This window comes from Toxotes jaculatrix, chromosome 13, assembly GCF_017976425.1.
Source record: "Toxotes jaculatrix isolate fToxJac2 chromosome 13, fToxJac2.pri, whole genome shotgun sequence".
Classification (NCBI taxonomy): Eukaryota; Metazoa; Chordata; class Actinopteri; family Toxotidae; genus Toxotes; species Toxotes jaculatrix.
In genome coordinates, this window is record NC_054406.1 from 590,212 (window position 1) to 607,811 (window position 17,600).

The following is a 17,600-nucleotide window of genomic DNA, read 5'->3' on the forward strand; positions in this document are numbered from 1 at the left end:
ACACACCTGTAACAAACCAGTCTTTGTAAAAGGTTTATAAAATATAACTCATGTCTTAAGTGTCTAGAAAAATCATTTACTGATGTTTAAGTGAACAGTTACCAACCATTAATGAGATAAATCTGTAGGCTGTGCAGAGCTGAACTGATTTATCTGAAAAATCTGAAACTTCTGTTTAAAGAAAAACAGTGAAAACGTGTTTGACCTTCACAGACTCAGAGAATGATAAAATAATTCAGCCCATCAGAAGAAGTGGGACAAAGGGACAAAGATCCATCGGGTCCGTGGGTCCATCAGGTCCGTGGGTCCATCGGGTCCGTGGGTCTGTCGGGTCTCAGATTTGATCCAGATGCTTCTGCTGATGATCTGATGAACTAACCTGACGACCCAAAGGTTTTTCTTATTGATGGTTTCTAACTGATCAGTACAGCTTTAATAAATGATTGATTAACCTGTTAATGAGGCCGTTAGTCACAGCGTTTCACTTCCTAAAGAGGGAGGAGGACTGGAGGAAGATCTGTTTTACTGAGCTGAATGACTGATGGGACCAGTTTCACCACAGGAGCTCATGTTACTGCAGGTGTTGGCTGGAGTGAGTCTACATCTCCTCCAGTAATAATGATCTTAGGGGGGTCTCCTTCACCACCACCCATATCCATTGTGCTTGGTCGAGGAATCAAACCGGCGACCCTCTGCTCTCCGGCCGGTCCACGGTCCAAAGCCGCACTCTCACGCTGCTGCACGACGTTACAACGTTCCTGTTGTGGTGACGAGGCGTCCTCTGGTGAAACCGATCCTTTTACAATAATCAGCTTCACTGCAGATGAAACTGAAGTTTGAACCAGGACGTCAGCAGAGACCAGCGTGTGCAGGAGGTAACGTCAGTACCAAACTCCCACCAGATTTCCACCGATTTTTGTTTCCCAGCAGGGTTTTAATGAATGGAGAAAATAAGTCTAATAAACGTCCTCTTTTTAAACAGTGTATATCTGTATGTTTATAAACGTTAATTTGGATTAATGATTAATAATCTTATTTATAATTTAACGTTCGATAATTTGGACTTAAGTCAAATATCTCACAAATCAGCCACTTGATGACTTTGCAGCTCATAACTTTGATTTATTATCTTGTGTCTGTGTTTTGATTGAAGACTTTTGAATTATTAGTCTTTATGATCTAAAACTTTGAAGTCACATGTTTCATGTCATATTTATGATTGTTTTTAAAACTAATCAAATCTCTTTTAATCCTGATATGAGTCAAACTGCTGACTCATTGTCTCAGAGTCTTTTTGTATTAATGACTTATTGCCTTAAAATGAGTGAGAATAAGACCTAAAGTCTCTGTTTCCTCTGTTTGAAGCTGCTGTAGATTTTAAATCTGTCGTGGAAACAAAGTGAAGGAGATAAAAGATAAAATCCCTGCAGTTGCTCTGGTTCTGCTGGAACTTCTCCTTCTGCTGCTGATCCACAGGTTCAGTCCTGGCTCTGAGGATTTCTCCTCTGGAGTCGATCAAAAACTCCTGGAAGATTCAGATCCCTGATTTAAAATCACATTGAATTTAAACAGGTGATGTGTTCTCTGAGCAGGATTCAGCTCTTTGTCCACTGATCTGTTCACACTTCACTGAACAAAACTCAGCTCATTTGTTTCTGTCGCTCGTGATCGTTTCCCCAGGACGAGAAAAATCTGTGTGACATGTCAGATGTGACATTAATGTAAAATCAGAATCATGAAACGTAATGAACCAACTCAGCAGTTCAGAGTTTGACCTGAAACATCCAAACTGTAATAACAAATAATGATTAAACATTAAAAGTTATTTTAAATAATAATTCATTCTCAGATGTTACTGTGTCTGTAAAAATGTAAAACTCACGTCACACTTGGAATCCTTCGTTCCTGCCACCTGAGCGGAAACACACCTGCCAAATACACTTGGAAAAAATAGGAGGATGAGGAGGAAGAAGAAGAGGAGCTGAGAAATGTCAAGCTCAGACTTCATCAGATGTTTTTCTCAGGAATCAGAGCCGGACGAGTTAAAATGTGAAAACAGAGACTGTGGAGTCGCAGTGTTGATGTAAGAAGCTGTGAAACACACAAACACTGAAGACAAAGAAGTCAGACGTTACCTGTAAACTGCATTTAACAATTTCAAATTCATACTTTCATCAGATTCACGACGTCTTTGTCTTGTATGAGAAGAGACGTCAGAATTACAGAGTTTCATCTCACCAGCAAACAACACTGACTTCTGTATTTTCTAATTAAAACAACAGATATTAATTAGAAGACTCTGAATCTCACATGTGGTTTTTTTAAACCAAACCAAAACCAGAATCTTTGTACTTTCAACCCTTTGAAAACAAAATTCAAAGAGAGGAAGCCATGAAATACCTGTGTGATTTTTCAGATTTCCTGCAGCCATGTTTTCCTCTCGGCCTCGTGATGAGACGATTTCCTTCCTGTTTCGTTGGTTATTCTTCTTCACACAGTGAAAAGTAAAGTGTTGTTCTGCTGCTTTGTTACAACAGAAACTCAGCAGATGTCTCCATGAAATCAAACCAGATAAGTTTTAATGTTAAACGTTTAGTACCAACCAAAATGAAAAACTAGGATTCTTTACAAATGACAGATCTTCATTCAGATAAATGCACTTAGAGTTTTTCACATCGAAATTCTTGAATGTTCAGAGCTGATGGAAGGAAGAAAGAAGGCAATGAAAGGTTTTTAACAGCAGGGACGAGTTTCATCTGCGTGCAGGGCTGTCCTCTCTGGACTCACCAGACTTCACTCAGAAAAACAATCGTTTTAGCAGCTTTTATTCTAAGTTAATCGTAAAAGGCATTTTTTCCTTTATTTGATAGTTAACAGTTGGAAAGAACAAGGAAAAACAGTGTAGTGGATTATTTCTGACCCTTTCTGCTTTACGTTTTGCTGTCATTAGTATTTCTGTTATCAAATTGTGAACTGGGAAACAAAAAAAAACTTTTTCTGTCATGATGATGAAGGAGAGGACATCGAAGTGTTGAAACTCGTCCCTCAAGTGGTCAAATGTCTGATAGAAAAGCACTTCTCAGGTGAGACCCAAACTGTCTGTCCCTCCTGTTGCATTGATAAGAGTTGTACTTCCTGTATGTCTCAAGGCATCTGTTCTGTTTTTCTCAGGAAAACTAACTCACTTCATTTACACATGTACATTTTCACACATGAACAGAAAGAACGAGTATTTGCTATTTAAGTTGCTTATGTGGTAAACTTCAGTCACAGCTGCATCTTTGTCAAGCGTGGTGGCGTATAAAGTAGCAGGCTAACCGTTAGCTGAAGGTAACATGACGCTGCTTCTGCTGCATTAGTGGTCAAAACATTAAAAACCTGTAACAACTGTACAGATGTTAATTATGTGACAGTAACACAAACATTGGCTTTATTCCAGTGAAAGGTTTTTACAGCGTTTTTACAGTTTCGTGTTTCGCTGATGAATGAATGAAAGTTAATGACCAGAAGGCTGCAAACAAAAAAACTGCTTCTGATCTCTGAGTTTTCCTGATGCAGCTAAGGACGCGCTAACTTATTTAGCCATTAGCAAGCTAACCTGCCTGTTCTAGTTTGTCCAGTTCTGTCACTAGCTAGCTAACTTACCTGTGATTAGCTAAGTTTTTGTGTTCCTTCTTCACTCATCAACTAGCTAACAGCCTGCTAGCTTGCTAACTAGCCTCTGGCCTTCACCTTTGTAGCAGCAGCTGTGTTCACAGCTACAGGCCTGAACAAACTGTGTGAGCTAATCAGTAAGCTCAGGTAGCACTGGCCAACACTGCTGCCATTCACACTGGTTAGCTAATCTACTCACATCAACTTAAATCCTCTAAAACTGTTTGAATTGAACAAGTGATTTTCCAAGTACACAAGAAAAACTAACTCACTGACAATAATGCAGCATTTTTATGTACAAGCACCGTGTTAAAACACAGGAATGACCCTCTGGAATAAAGCCACTGCAGAGTGTTACAGCATCAGTCACAACATTATGTGTTTAAATGTTAAAATACAGACAAGAAGCCTTTGCTCGTCAACACTGACAACACGTCTGTTTGGAGATAAACATTAGTTTTAGTGGATAAAAAAACAAACATTCAAACTTTTCCGATCTCCTCAGAAAAAAACTGTTTTCTGTGAAACACGGAGCCACGGAGCCACAGAGCCCGTCGAGTCGAGCGTTCATTAAATATGCAAACATATTATTAACAGACATATAACTGTAACACACGGATTCAGTCCAGCTCTACACAGACGTGCAGGCCGTGGAACACAGACAATGAGGTTGTTGCATAAATCTTTTACCAACCAATCGTTTCGCCGCAGCTCGGCTGCCATTTTGGCTCAAACTGGACAGAAAACAATTCAAGTAATGACTGAGTTTCACAGGAAAAACCCAGAGTTACTCTGAATGCGTGTGCACGGTCACACTGCATCCAGGTAAGCGTCCCTTCGTAATTCAACACTGTGGCTTTGTTTCTGTTAGCATCGTTAACGTGTTGCGCGGTGACATCTTCACAGAAAACCAAGACAAATGACACGAAATGCTGTGAAGTTCAGCTCAGACTGTGAAACTGGAACCACAGGAAAAACAAGATGAAATAAACTGACGACGCGATGAATTTCCATCGGTTCTTTTTCACCAGACACTGTTCACGTTTCCGTTTCCTGTTTAATCATGTTCGTGAAAATCGCTAACTCATAAAACGTTTTTAAAAGCTCTGAAAACAAATGGAAATTTAGGAAGGCAGCAGTTAGAGCTGCACAATCAATCTTAAATAAAAAAAATAAATAAACAAGCTGGGAGCTGGCCTCGGAACCAGAGAGTAAAACCATGTTCGTGTTTCCAAAGAGACAAGTTTTCAGACAAGGATTCAGTCGGTAGTTTCAGAGGTTTCACCTTCTCTGACTTACGTTGCTTTTCTGTGAAAACTGAAACCAAACCTGAATTATCGTTAATGATCGTGACAAATGTCTGGTGAAAGCTCAGCGTGGAGGAATCTCAGACTCAAACTCAAATATTCCCGTCTCTTTCTAAACCGTTTTGTATTTTCTTCAGAGCGAAGAAAACGTGTAAAGAAACAACACAAAGTTGATGTTGTGCTTTCTCCATGTAGTGTTTCACTCACCGCTCCGTTCTTTCCTGCAGATTTCCTCCGTCCCTCAGAGGAAGGACCAGGCCGACGTCCTGCTGGTGTTTGTCCTTCACAGCTGGATCAGTGTTTCTGTTTCAGGATCAGCTGACACGAGCTGCACTCAGACCAGTTTCAGAAAAACCTTCAGATTCTTTTCTGAGGATCTAATTTGCCAATTAATTACAAAATAAAATGAAATACTGGAGTAACGTGGCTGTTCACGGGTTCTGTCACGTGGTTTGATGAGACACTGAATCTCAGACGTATGTGATTCAAAGTTCTTTGTCCTGTTAGGACCAGATCCAGTGTCACTGATCAGTTTGATCAGCAGACGCATCATTAAACTCAACCAATGTTTGGTGATGGAGTTAGACAGACAGACAGGCAGACAGACAGGCAGACAGACACACAGACAGACAGACAGACAGACAGACAGACAGACAGACACACACAGACAGACAGACAGGCAGACAGACAGGCAGACAGAGACAGACAGAGACACAGACAGACAGGCAGACAGACACACACACACACACACACAGACAGACAGACAGGCAGACAGACAGGCAGACAGACAGGCAGACAGCCAGACAGACAGACAGAGACACACAGACAGACAGGCAGACAGGCAGACAGACAGACAGACAGACAGGCAGACAGACACACACACACACAGAGACAGACAGACAGGCAGACAGACAGGCAGACAGACACAGACAGACAGACAGACAGGCAGGCAGACAGACAGACAGACAGACAGACAGAGACACACAGACAGACAGGCAGACAGACACACACACACACACAGACAGACAGACAGGCAGACAGACAGGCAGACAGACAGAGACACACAGACAGACAGGCAGACAGACACACACACACACACAGACAGGCAGACAGACAGACACACAGGCAGACACACAGATAGACAGGCAGACAGACAGACACACACACACACACACACACACAGACAGACAGACACACACACACAGACAGACACACACACACACACACACACAGACAGACACACACACACACACAGACAGACAGGCAGACAGACAGGCAGACAGACACAGACAGACAGACAGCCAGACAGACAGACACACACACACACACACACACACACACACAGACAGACACACAGACACACAGACAGACAGCTTCAGGTGCAGCGCTCAGCGTTTCCTCTCCTGATCCTCCGTGACCCTGACGTCAGAGCAGCGGTGCTCAGGTTTGTGCTGGTTCAGAGTAAAATACACTAAAATCCAAGTCTGTTGAATGAAATGTGTCTCAGGCAGCAACACAGTAAACCAGAAGTCTGAGTTCTGAGTCTGTCTATTGTCTGTCTGAGCTGAGAAGACCCCAGATGCTGTAGCTCCCCAGCTGCACACCGACACCACGTCGCTCAACGGAGACGGTCGTGATGGAAACAGATGAGGTTACAGACGAAAACAAATCCGGTAAAACCTCAGCGGCTCGTTCACCTTCTGCTTCCATCAGAAGAAGAAACGTCTCCGACTCCAGATGTGAAAGGTGCGAAGACGTTTCTGTGGGAATCAGTCGGAGTTGGCAGGAAGTTTGGACGTCAGCGCCGTCTCTTGTCACATGATGCCGTTGGTGACGTACTGGAAGGAGTCGTAGAGTTTGGTGGTGATGGAGCGCATGGATCCATCCACCAGCTGCTCCACCAGCAGCTGCAGCTGCTCCTCAGTCAGAGACATGTGGAACCGCTCCTTCAGGCTGCGGATGGTGCTGGAGCCATGGAAACAGGGAAGGTGGGAACCTGGGCGGAGACAAGAGAAACACCATCAGCATGAGGAGACTGAACGAGTCCGAAACTCACCTGAACCACCTGAACCTGCAGCCATCAGTCACTCTGCTGGTCCCTCAGCAGACAGTCTCTGTATAAATACATCAGCATCATCTGATCACAGAGCAGCAGCAGGGCTGCAACCAGGTGAAGACGCCACAGGACGTCTCCCACCACTGAGTCCTGCAGGTGATTCAGAGTCTCACGTTGTACTTGTGCTTTAGTCTTGTTGCATTTTGCAGGAAACTGTGAATTATCTGCAAACTTAAACCCTCTCACTGCTTCTCCTGAACATCGGCAGAGTCACTCGGGCTTTTCCAGACGGACCTGTGAGAGATGAACACAGGTTTGTGCGTTACCTTGCTGCATGATCTCGACGATCTGCAGCACCTTCTCCATGTGTTTCCTGGCAGCAATCAAACCCTGAAGCATCAGCATCTTATAGTAGATAAACATGTCTCCGTCCAGACCGCCCATCACCTGAAACAGACGCATGCATGAGCTGTTTACTGGAGCCACAACCTTTAACCCTTCACCCCTGACACCAGCAGAGAAACACGAATGCGTGGTTTACTCACGTCCACGAACTCTGATGTGAGTTTGAAGGCGGACGTCTCGAAGCCGAGGTTGCGAGGAGAGCTGGACAGGATGAAACCAAAGTCGATGTGGATGATGTGTCCTTCAGAGTCCAGCAGGATGTTCCCGTTATGTCTGCACACAGAGCAGCGAGGCGTTAGCCTAGCTTAGCACACAGTGTGTTTCTCATCTATAACGTGTTCACACCCGAACGGTGACTAAATGAAGCAGATGATCTCTGAGTGTGAAGCTGTGAGGTGGTCCAACAGAGCGTCTCTCACCTGTCTTTGACCTGCAGCAGGTAACAGATGAGGCTGTACCCGGCGCAGCTCTGGACGAAGTTCCTCTGAGCGGTGAGGAAGGCCTCGGTGGTGTAGCTGCCGTGTTCCTGCAGGAAGTAGTCGAGCAGAGACAGCTGACTCTGTTTCCGCACCTGGAGGACGGAAACACAGACGACACATCCACCAAATGAAATCCAGGACATGTAACATGTAACCGTGTCTTCCGTCATGACTTCATCATCACAAACAAATCCAGCACATTCTGTAGTTCCCATAGTAACAGCATCCATTTCCCACAATCCCCGGCGTACCTGGTGCAGAGACACTGCGTTGAGGACGGGTTCGATCATCCCGCTGTCGGACGACATCACCAGGATCTTATAAGGTTTGATCCACAGAGGAACCCTCTCCTGCTGCCAGATGGACTGATGGAAACACACAGAGCGGGTCACTGACAGGTGACTGACAGGTGACTGACAGGTAACCTGTGATCAGCCGAGCAGAAACAACTCCAGGTGTGTCAGTACCTGCAGCTGTCTGAGGACCTGATAGGCCAGCAGCTCCTGTCTCAGGTCATCTCCGCACTTCACGATGACCGACAGTAACCTCCAGTTCGGCAGGTGACCGTACGGAGAGCCTTCTCTGATCCGCCTGTGGACGCAAATGCCAGTGGTGAGCGTTTCCACGGCAGCTGAGAAACACACCTGGAACCTTCACAGCTGATGAACCCACCTGACTTTCTCCTCCCAGGGTTCTTTGAGGGCGACGGCCGATGGGTCCTCAGGGTCTCTCCTGAATGAAGTTGGAGTGTGAGCGAGATTCTCTGACAGACGACGCCTGAACGACACACACACACACAGACACGGAGGTCAGACCGTCACCCTGGACCTGCTGGACCCTGATGTGAAGACGCCTGGACAGTCTGTCTCACACATTTTTTTTATTTTTTAATTTAAAGGCATTTTCTTACATATCTGACATAAAAATGAAACTGGTATTTTCCATAGTCCTTTTCCAGTTTTGTCCAACATTAATGCAAACAGGTGGACAAATAGGGGTCTGCAAAAGTCACAGTGTGTGTGGTAAAGGACAGTCCTTCGGGCGTTTGATGATCCACCGTATTCACTTCAGCACATGACGTCAGAGGGGTCATACAGAGTCTGCTCGGGTTGGGATATAAATTAATCGATCTTTCTGGATTTTCAAACGCTACGTCAGATTTTTGCATTTTGAATATTTCCGGAATTATTCCGCCCGCCGTCCGCTGTAGCTGGTGCTGGATTTAACCGTTTCCTGGTACTGGTAAGAGCCTGCAGCCGTTCCTATCCCCCGACCCAGATACAAGTTTTCAAAGTTCAGAGGTGTTTGAGTGTTGAACGCTGTCTGTGTGTGTCTGTGTGTCTGTGTGTGTGTGTCTGTGTGTGTGCGTGTATCTGTGTGTGTGTGTCTGTGTGTGTGTCTGTGTGTGTGTGTGTGTGTGTGTGTGTGTGTGTGTGTCTGTGTGTGTGTGTGTGTGTCTGTGTCTGTGTGTGTGTGTGTGTGTCTGTGTGTGTGTGTGTGTGTCTGTGTGTGTGTGTGTACGTCTGTGTGTGTGTGTGTACCTGATGTCTCCGGCGGCGATGAACACCGGCTCTTTACTCTCCAAACTTGTGATGCTGTCCACTGAAAACTGACTGATGTTATCACTGCTGCTGGTCTGAGCCTCTGCCTGCAACACACACACACACAGACACACACACACACACACACAGCTCTTTTCTCAGGCCCAAATCATGTTGTTGTTGTTGTTGTTGTTGTTGTTGTTTGTCCTTTCTCATCTTGCTCAGTTTTTCTGTGTGGTAAAAGTATTTTTTACAGTGTGGGGATGTACGTCTCATCGTGGTGCTAATGTCCAAACATGTCTTATGTTCTAATAAATGTGTCCATCTCATCTGGCCCCGCCCCCTCCATCTCACCTCCACCTGCAGCTGTCCAATATCGTCGGTCGCCCACGCCTCGTCGTCGTTGTCGTAGTTTGGGACGGTGGAGAAACTTCCCGCCCTGTGCTCTGATGTTATCCCGTTAGCATTAGCATTAGCGGCGGTGACGCCGCCGCCACAGTCCAGGTTCTCTGCGGAACGCGCTGAGCGGATCCGAGTTTCCGGGATCCGAACGGGAACAGGAGACGTCTCGAAGCTCTTGCACTCCAAAACCTCCACGTAAATGATGTACGGAGCCTGAGGAGGAGGAGGAGGAGCAGGGTTACTCCGAGCAAGACAGGTCCAGATACCCCTCAGGGACATCAGAACTTTACTGCAGGTCTTTGCTAAAATGGACACTTGTCCATTATGTCTTATAACTAATGCTACTGTCCACAGCAGACAAGAAAAATATTCAAGACCTTTGTAAATGAACTTTCAGACTTTTTCAAACCTTCGAAGGTCTTTTCTGAAGCACCTGACGTGATGGACGTGGCTGTCTCACTTCACTCAGTCCATGTGTCCTGAGCGTCTTTACTGAACCTGCAGCTGAGCTGTAGTTGCCTGTGTCTGCTGTTACCTTGTCTTTTGAGTTCAGGACCACGGCCTGGGTGTGAGGGATCCTGCAGACGTGGTGCTGGTGTTCGGCGGTGGGCAGCCACACTCGGGCCGGCAGCTTGTGGTTGAGCAGGGACAGCTCTGAGATCAGTCTCTGGGTCTTCTGCTCTTTGGTGGGCAGCGTGGCCAAACGCTTCCCGATGCAGAGCAGAGACTTCACGAACTCCCGCTGAGGACGGAGACGATCTGGCTGCAGCACAACGAGGACAACACGAAAACAACGATTAGAAACCACAGAGCTCCCGTCGTAACACGGAGACACTCGACGTCCAGCAGCACCACGAGACACCAGGACGTCCCGTCTGTCTCTGTCTCCTCAGCAGACAAAATGAGACGACACAGAGCAGACTCTAACTGTGAAGTGTTTCAGTTTTGTTGTTTTACTGGTTGATAACTGACTGATTTCTGTGATGTAACTAAAGAAGATTTTCTGTTTTCTGACTTTTTATATACAATGATTGATATAATTCATATAAATCAGTCATATACGTGTATATATACATATTGTGCTGCAGGTCTGAGACACCTGGAGGACATGTCTTCGTCTCAGGCTGCGTCTGAATGAAAAGCTTTTCTTATCTCAGACTGTTTAAACCTTTTGTCAGTCTCACGTTCTCAGTGTTCAGTCCTGAACTTCCTCCTTCATTCTCTGGAAAACGGCAGATTTTAAAAATAAACAGCAGCTTTTCTTTATCACGAGGTCAAAAGTTCAGCGGCGTAAAATAACGAGGTCAGAGTTTTTTCTTCTCTCGTCCTCTTCGGTCTCCACTGGAGAAAAATAACACTCGGTGGAAAATATGATCAAACAGCAGACGGAGAGGGAAAGCTCCACAGCTTTCTCCCTCCTTCATCTCTCCATCTTTTTAATTGTCTGTTTGTCTTTTTCAGGACGATGAAAAGAAGAAAACAGACTGAAAGTCTGGATCCCGGCCAGTGGAAAACCTCGGTCCGCACGTGACCGCACCGCCGGCCAAGAATGTGGCGACGGCTTCGACAGCTCAGCCGCACAAACACAGTCCGGTCTCACCGACTCGCTCCTCTCTTCTCTCTTTTTCACTGAACAAATATTTTCCACTCATCTGTCAGAGTCACAACTGGAAACCAGTTCTGCCTCAAGTTACAGCAGCTGAAGGAACAACAACACAAACCCACTGCACAGCAGCAGCTCAGGTTGTTGTTCTGTTGTCAGAGTTTTCTCAGAACTCAGTGAAACTGCCTGTGAGAATCAGGGTCTTTCAGGTTTCTATGACAACGGCTGAGAAACAGCAGATTATCGGAATAACTGCAGATTGATTTTCTGTCAATCAACCGATCGATCAGTTTATTATAATTTTCTAAATGTGAGAATTTTCGTGTCCTGCGAGCTGTGATGAGATCTCTGACCCTTCTCTTCTCTGATGTCATAAAAATCCAACGTGAATCTGGGCCTCACCTCCTCATGAACCGCCTCCACCTTTGGGTTATTTCCTGTTTGTCGGAGGCCAGGACCGAGCCCACCGCTCGCCGTGGTGGCGTCCGACTTGGATCTCTGGTGCGTCCTTCTAGAAGGCGAAACAAAGACCTCCGCTTCTCCGGACACAGGGCTGTCCGGGGAGGCGGAGGCCTCCGTGTTGCTGCTGTTGTGCCTGCGGTGACAGCGGCGGTGGGACGGCGAGGACGCCGGGCTCTCGGAGACGGAAGCTGACGGTGGTCTGGGAGCGTCGGATGAAGGAGCGGAAGGTTTGAGTTCATCGGACAGGATGAGCTTTCGGAGCTTGGTGCCTCTGGAGTGCCGCTGGGTGGAGATGTGCATGTCGGAGGAGTAGGCGCCCAACAGCCAGGCCGACAGCAGAGAGAAGGTGATGCTGCCTCTGCAGCGATGGATCTGAGAGACAGGAAGCTTTAGGTCAAAGGTCAAAATCCACATTATTACAGTTTCAGCTCCTCAAACAGGTTTTCACAGAGGGCTGGGTCACATGAGCTAAACATTACAGCTGGACGTTCATGAAACAATTCACAGTATTTTTCCTTGAAAACATCAAGTGACTGAAATATGTTTTTTCTCAACGACTTCCTGTTTGAGAGTCTGAGGACTCACCAGGTACGGTCTGATGGCGTCTCCCACCTCAGTGTCCATGTGCACGTACATGTTGAGCAGCTGCGGCAGGTAGAAGTCCACCTCACTGTCGGGGAAGCTGAAGAGCCGGTTCCCGATGTACGCCTGCACCCCTGGTTCCTTCGACTTGTACAGGTAGGAGATCGCCATGGAAACGTCAAACAGCTTGGACTCGAAGAGGCGCAGCAGCCACGACTGTTTAGATGATGATGATGCCGATGGCAGTGAGGAAGGAGCTGGGTCTTGCTGGGAAGTAACACCTTGTTTGTGTATCTCCCTCCCAGAACTCCCCTCCTCCTCCTCCTCCTCCTCCTCTCTGATGGAGCTGGTGTCCGGGTTGATGTGCCACTGAGGACTGGAGCCCTCTGTGAAGTCTGTGTCGTGGTGTTGTTGTTGTTGTTGTTGTTGCTGCTTGTTGCCAAGTTGCTGCTGTTCAGGCACTTCTCTGTTCTGCAGCTTGACCTTGAGAAGCACTTCCTCGCAGGCCTTCAGAGCCACTTCAGGGTCGATCACTGGAAACAGAAAACAGGAAGTGGTCAGACTGATGGGAACCAGAAAGTCTGGACAGGGTGAAGCAAAGACGCATGACTAGCAGATACCCGGACCCCTTCTTGGGCCCGGGCCTGGGCCCGGAGCCTGGCTGACTCACGGAGCCCAGTAACACGAACAGCGTTGTCCACGGTGGACACCATGCAAGAGCAGGAACAGAGTTCGAGTGCCTGCCGATCCGGCACCAGGGACAGGTGGCGGTCTTCATTACCAAACTAGCTCTAGAGACTTGTCTTGTGCAGGAGGTGGAGTCAGAGCAGGAGGTGGAGTCAGAGCAGGAGGTGGAGTCAGTGCAGGAGGTGGAGTCAGTGCAGGAGGTGGAGTCAGAGCAGGAGGTGGAGTCAGAGCAGGAGGTGGAGTCAGAGCAGGAGGTGGAGTCAGTGCAGGAGGTGGAGTCAGAGCAGGAGGTGGAGTCAGAGCAGGAGGTGGAGTCAGAGCAGGAGGTGGAGTCAGTGCAGGAGGTGGAGTCAGAGCAGGAGGTGGAGTCAGAGCAGGAGGTGGAGTCAGAGCAGGAGGTGGAGTCAGTGCAGGAGGTGGAGTCAGAGCAGGAGGTGGAGTCAGAGCAGGAGGTGGAGTCAGAGCAGGAGGTGGAGTCAGAGCAGGAGGTGGAGTCGTACCAACCTGATGATTTCTGTCACTTTTTCAAACCAACTCAAACTGAATGTCATCACCTTACGTCCAGCATAACATCCAGTCCGGTTCAGTCTGTCCTACTCTGTCCTGCTCACCTTGGTCGACTCCCAGGTCCATCTCCATGGCGTCTTCTGAGATGACATCCAGCGGTGGACTCGGTCCTCGCAGGTCGCCGCCGCTCGACGTGCCGCTGCTGCCGATCCCCTCGCTGGCGCTGCTGCTGCCGAGGCTGCCGGTGCTGCCGATGCTCCCGCTGGGGCTGGAGCTGCGGGGGCTGGCGCTGGGGGAGGACGGCTGCTCGCTGTGGGAGGGCGGGGCCAGCTGCAGCTGAGGGCGCGGGTGATGGTGGTGATGGTGATGGTGGTGATGGTGGTTGGGGCAGTCTGAGGAGCTCTCAGAGCAGGAGGAAGAGAAGGAAGACGAGGAGGAAGAGGAGGCACTTGAGGGGGAAGATGGGCAGGAAAAGGTGGTGGGGGAGGAGGAGGAGGCTGGTGGGGGGGGTGGGGCAGAGTGAGAGGGGTTAATGTGGAGCGGCCGCAGAGCCGGGGACAGGGAGACCTCGGCGTCAGCCATTTTGAAAGAGCAGACCTAAAAACAGGAGACAGAGACAGAACGTTTGTTTGAAACCAAACCTTCCAAACATCTTAGAAACCAACCACCCCATCCCTCCTCCACCTCCTCCACCTCCTCCACCCCCCACCTCCTCCTGGGGGATCCTGACCTGCTCCCAGCCGGACAGATTTATAACCAATGTGCTCTGAACATACGCACACACACACCACACACCACACACACACACACACACACCCACCACACACACGCACACACACACGCACACACACACCCACCACACACACACACACACCACACACACACACACACACACCACACACACCACCCACACGCACACACACACACACCCACCACACACACACACCACCCACACGCACACACACACACACCCACCACACACACGCACACACACACACCCACCACACACACGCACACACACACACCCACCACACACACGCACACACACACGCACCACACACACGCACACACACACCACACACACACACACACCACACACACACACAGACCACACACACGCACGCACGCACGCACACCACACACACACAGACTCTCTGCGTGTGTGTCTGATCCCTGTTGCGTTTGCGTGGTCATATGACTTTGCTTTGTCTCCAGCCCACGCCGCAGAGTGTGTGTGTGTGTGTGTGTTATGTAACATGGTGCTGATCGCAGCTGAACATCTGACGCCTCCGATCACTCAGCTCCTTCTACACTTCCTGTTAATAAAACACGTCTTCACTGACGTTTCACCGTTTCCAACCAGCTCGTTTCAGATTTTCAGCAGCAGCTTTACTTTCAGATTCAGCGTCTGGGTCTTTTCACAGGGACAGACGCTGAATGAGACGTGTCTGAGGAGGGACAGTCCCACCTGAAGCTCGAGGGAATCAGGGGGAAAATGATCGAGGGGATCATTTATCAATGATCAGAATATCTGCTGGTTAACTGTCTGTAGACTGACGGTGTGTGTTGTGTTTGTGTTGGAGCGTTGTCAGTGCGAAGCTGGTGATGCGCTCCACTGTGTGTGTGTGTGTGTGTGTGTGTGTGTGTGTGTGTGTGTGTGTGTGAGACAGTGTGTGTGACAGTGTGTGTGACTGTGTGTGTGACTGTGTGTGTGTGTGACTGTGTGAGTCTGAGTCTCAGATTCCCGACCAGCTGCTGATCCGGTTTCTGCTCGACCTCCTGCCACTCAGCTCGTCTCCATGACGATGCTTTTAAAAAGGTTGTGTTTCCGTGACGATGCCTCCGCTCTGACTCAACCTGCTGCCTCCTCACTCACCTACTGCTCCACACGTCACACAGGAAACACACAGGCAGCTGCTTCCAGCCTTTGTGCTGAGCTACGCTAAGCTAAGCTAAGCTAAGCTAAGCTAAAGCTCATAAATCATAAATCTGATCAGATGTTTACAACACTCTGATGACATCATCACGAGGACACGCTGATCACACACAGCTGAGTATGATGTCATCGCAGCAGAAGGTGTATGTGTGTGTGTTAGATGGTTTCCAGATGTTGAGCCTGTGGAGCGCTGAGGCGTGGGTGGAGGTCAGCTACACACACACACACACTCACACGCACACACCCACTCACACGCACACACACCCACTCACACACACACACACCCACTCACACGCACACACACCCACTCACACACACACACACACACACACACCCACACCCACACACACACACCCACTCACCCACCCACACACACACACCCACAGTCATGTTACAGACCACAGGACAGGCCTGAGGTCTGGTCTTACTGCCACTCTCCAGTTCAGGTTCAGTCTGTTCCTGATCAGATTAAACCTGATATCTGTCCCACATCACAAACGTCCTCGTCGTCTCCGGTTTGTTTTCATTTCTCTGTCTTTGTCTCTTGACACTGGTTCGTTCCAGGAAACTGCCGAGCTCTGAGAGAATCAGACTTTACTGAGTACAGTAAACCTGAACAGTCTGTCGATGTGTGGGCAATGAATTATGGGTATTGTAGTAAGAGAGGTGAAACAGTCTGAACCTCAGTGTGAAAGGTTTGTGTAAGTGATGGACTGACTGACCGTCGTCTTCGTCATCCATTAATCTGCTCGTTTCTGTCCTGATCGATCGTCCAGTCGATGAAATACGAAGCGTGAGCTGGTGTGTTCAGAACTGATCTGAACAGAGTGACAGTGAACGCAGCATCAACACAGACTGATGGAGTGTGAAGTTTATCACACACACACACACACAGATTAATGCTGTAAAGCCTCTGATGTTTCAGGGTCTGTGTTAAACCTCAGCTCGTGTTTCAGGTGAACTTGGTCTGTACTGGTCTGTACTGGTGTGTACTGGTCTCAGTCCACATGGTTTGAAAGCTCCTGATTCTGTCGGAGCAGCAGCTGTGACACTCACCGTGCTGGGAAATCATAACACTGCTGTGATCAATCACTTCATCAATCAATCAATCAGAGGGGATATTTCACAGAGAAAGACCTGGTCTGACTTTTCACTTCTTCTTCCTCCTTTTTTTATTTTACGTTCCAGTTTCCTGTTTCACGGAGGATTCGTGTTCCAGCTCTCAGGTGCTGACCGGACGTGTTGTGTGGAACCACATGTCGCTGGAATAAAAACTGCCCCTGAGGAGACGCGTCCCTGCGGTGTCACCTGCCGCCCTACAGGGGGGGTCTGGGGGCCTTTACCCTCTCTGTGCCCGGGGACCCATTTTCTCATGGTCCGTCCGTGGAAACAGCAGAAAGAGAGAAGCTCAAACAAATAAAACTAAAGTGACAGTAAAGTGACGGACCGAGCGGGAGCCTCACGGAAGCGTCAGACGTTATTCAGACGTTAGACAGACGCTGTTCGGACCTTCGCGGGGCATCAGAAGCAGCAGGCGGAGCAGAGCCGCTCCCTCCTGATAAAAACAAACCCGGGGGAGGTGGAGGAGAGCCGGGCTGCAGCAGGCCCGCAGCCCGGAGATTCAACACCGGAACAGCCGAGCGACAGACGCGACTAACGGCCGCTAACCCGAGTCAAAACAAACACCCCAGAGACTAAAGCCGAGAGAAAAGGAGAAGTAAAAGCAGGACAACCAGGCGGAGGAGAAGGACACCTACCGGTTACTGACGCGCCCTCCCTCCGGTTTAAATGCTCCAAGGCTCGGGGTTTAAACCGGATTCCGTCCCGGGAGTTTCCGTGTTGAATCCAGGTCTTTGATCCAGGTTTTATTCCGGGTCTGGATCCTGGTTTTCAGGCTCTGAGAGGGTCCATCTGGCCCGAGCTTCGTGGCCTGGCTCTGCTCGGATCGGTTCAACTCTGCCTGCTTTAAAGCAGCAGTG

The 17,600-nt window shown here is 48.5% G+C and overlaps 1 protein-coding gene and 1 long non-coding RNA gene across 3 annotated transcripts; both read right to left on the bottom strand.

Moving 5' to 3' along the window:
- Positions 1–20: 20 nt before the first annotated feature.
- On the bottom strand, positions 21–5,655 carry LOC121192087. The gene is made up of 2 exons (XR_005895170.1): positions 1,883–5,655; positions 21–1,692 (listed from the first exon to the last, which is right to left on the bottom strand). It is a non-coding gene; the product is annotated as an uncharacterized LOC121192087 (long non-coding RNA).
- Positions 5,656–6,206: 551 nt separating this feature from the next.
- LOC121192290 (phosphatidylinositol 4-kinase beta-like) lies at positions 6,207–17,580 on the bottom strand. 2 transcript variants are annotated; one of them, XM_041053900.1, is made up of 14 exons: positions 17,379–17,580; positions 13,790–14,282; positions 12,495–13,024; positions 11,850–12,281; positions 10,380–10,607; positions 9,797–10,057; positions 9,443–9,549; positions 8,574–8,678; positions 8,369–8,492; positions 8,153–8,266; positions 7,842–7,993; positions 7,563–7,695; positions 7,344–7,464; positions 6,207–6,957 (listed from the first exon to the last, which is right to left on the bottom strand). In XM_041053900.1, exons 2-14 carry the CDS (start codon positions 14,265–14,267, stop codon positions 6,776–6,778), a joined length of 2,967 nt encoding a protein of 988 aa, XP_040909834.1. In that variant the 5' UTR covers positions 14,268–14,282; positions 17,379–17,580; the 3' UTR covers positions 6,207–6,775. The 2 variants fall into 2 exon arrangements, with proteins under 2 accessions (XP_040909834.1, XP_040909835.1); XM_041053901.1 differs by lacking the exons at positions 6,207–6,957; positions 7,344–7,464 and adding an exon at positions 6,965–7,311.
- Between the last annotated feature and the right edge of the window lie 20 nt (positions 17,581–17,600).

What these genes read in the sequence shown, in the direction of transcription:
- LOC121192290 (XM_041053900.1), bottom strand. Translation starts at nt 14,267, where the DNA reads ATGGCTGACGCCGAGGTCTCCCTGTCCCCGGCTCTGCGGCCGCTCCAC. An exon ending in ACGCCATCAGACCGTACCTG is followed by an intron (nt 12,282 to 12,494) that starts GTGAGTCCTCAG and finishes CCTGTCTCTCAG; the next exon opens with ATCCATCGCTGCAGAGGCAG. An exon ending in CTGCTGCAGGTCAAAGACAG is followed by an intron (nt 7,696 to 7,841) that starts GTGAGAGACGCT and finishes CTCTGTGTGCAG; the next exon opens with ACATAACGGGAACATCCTGC.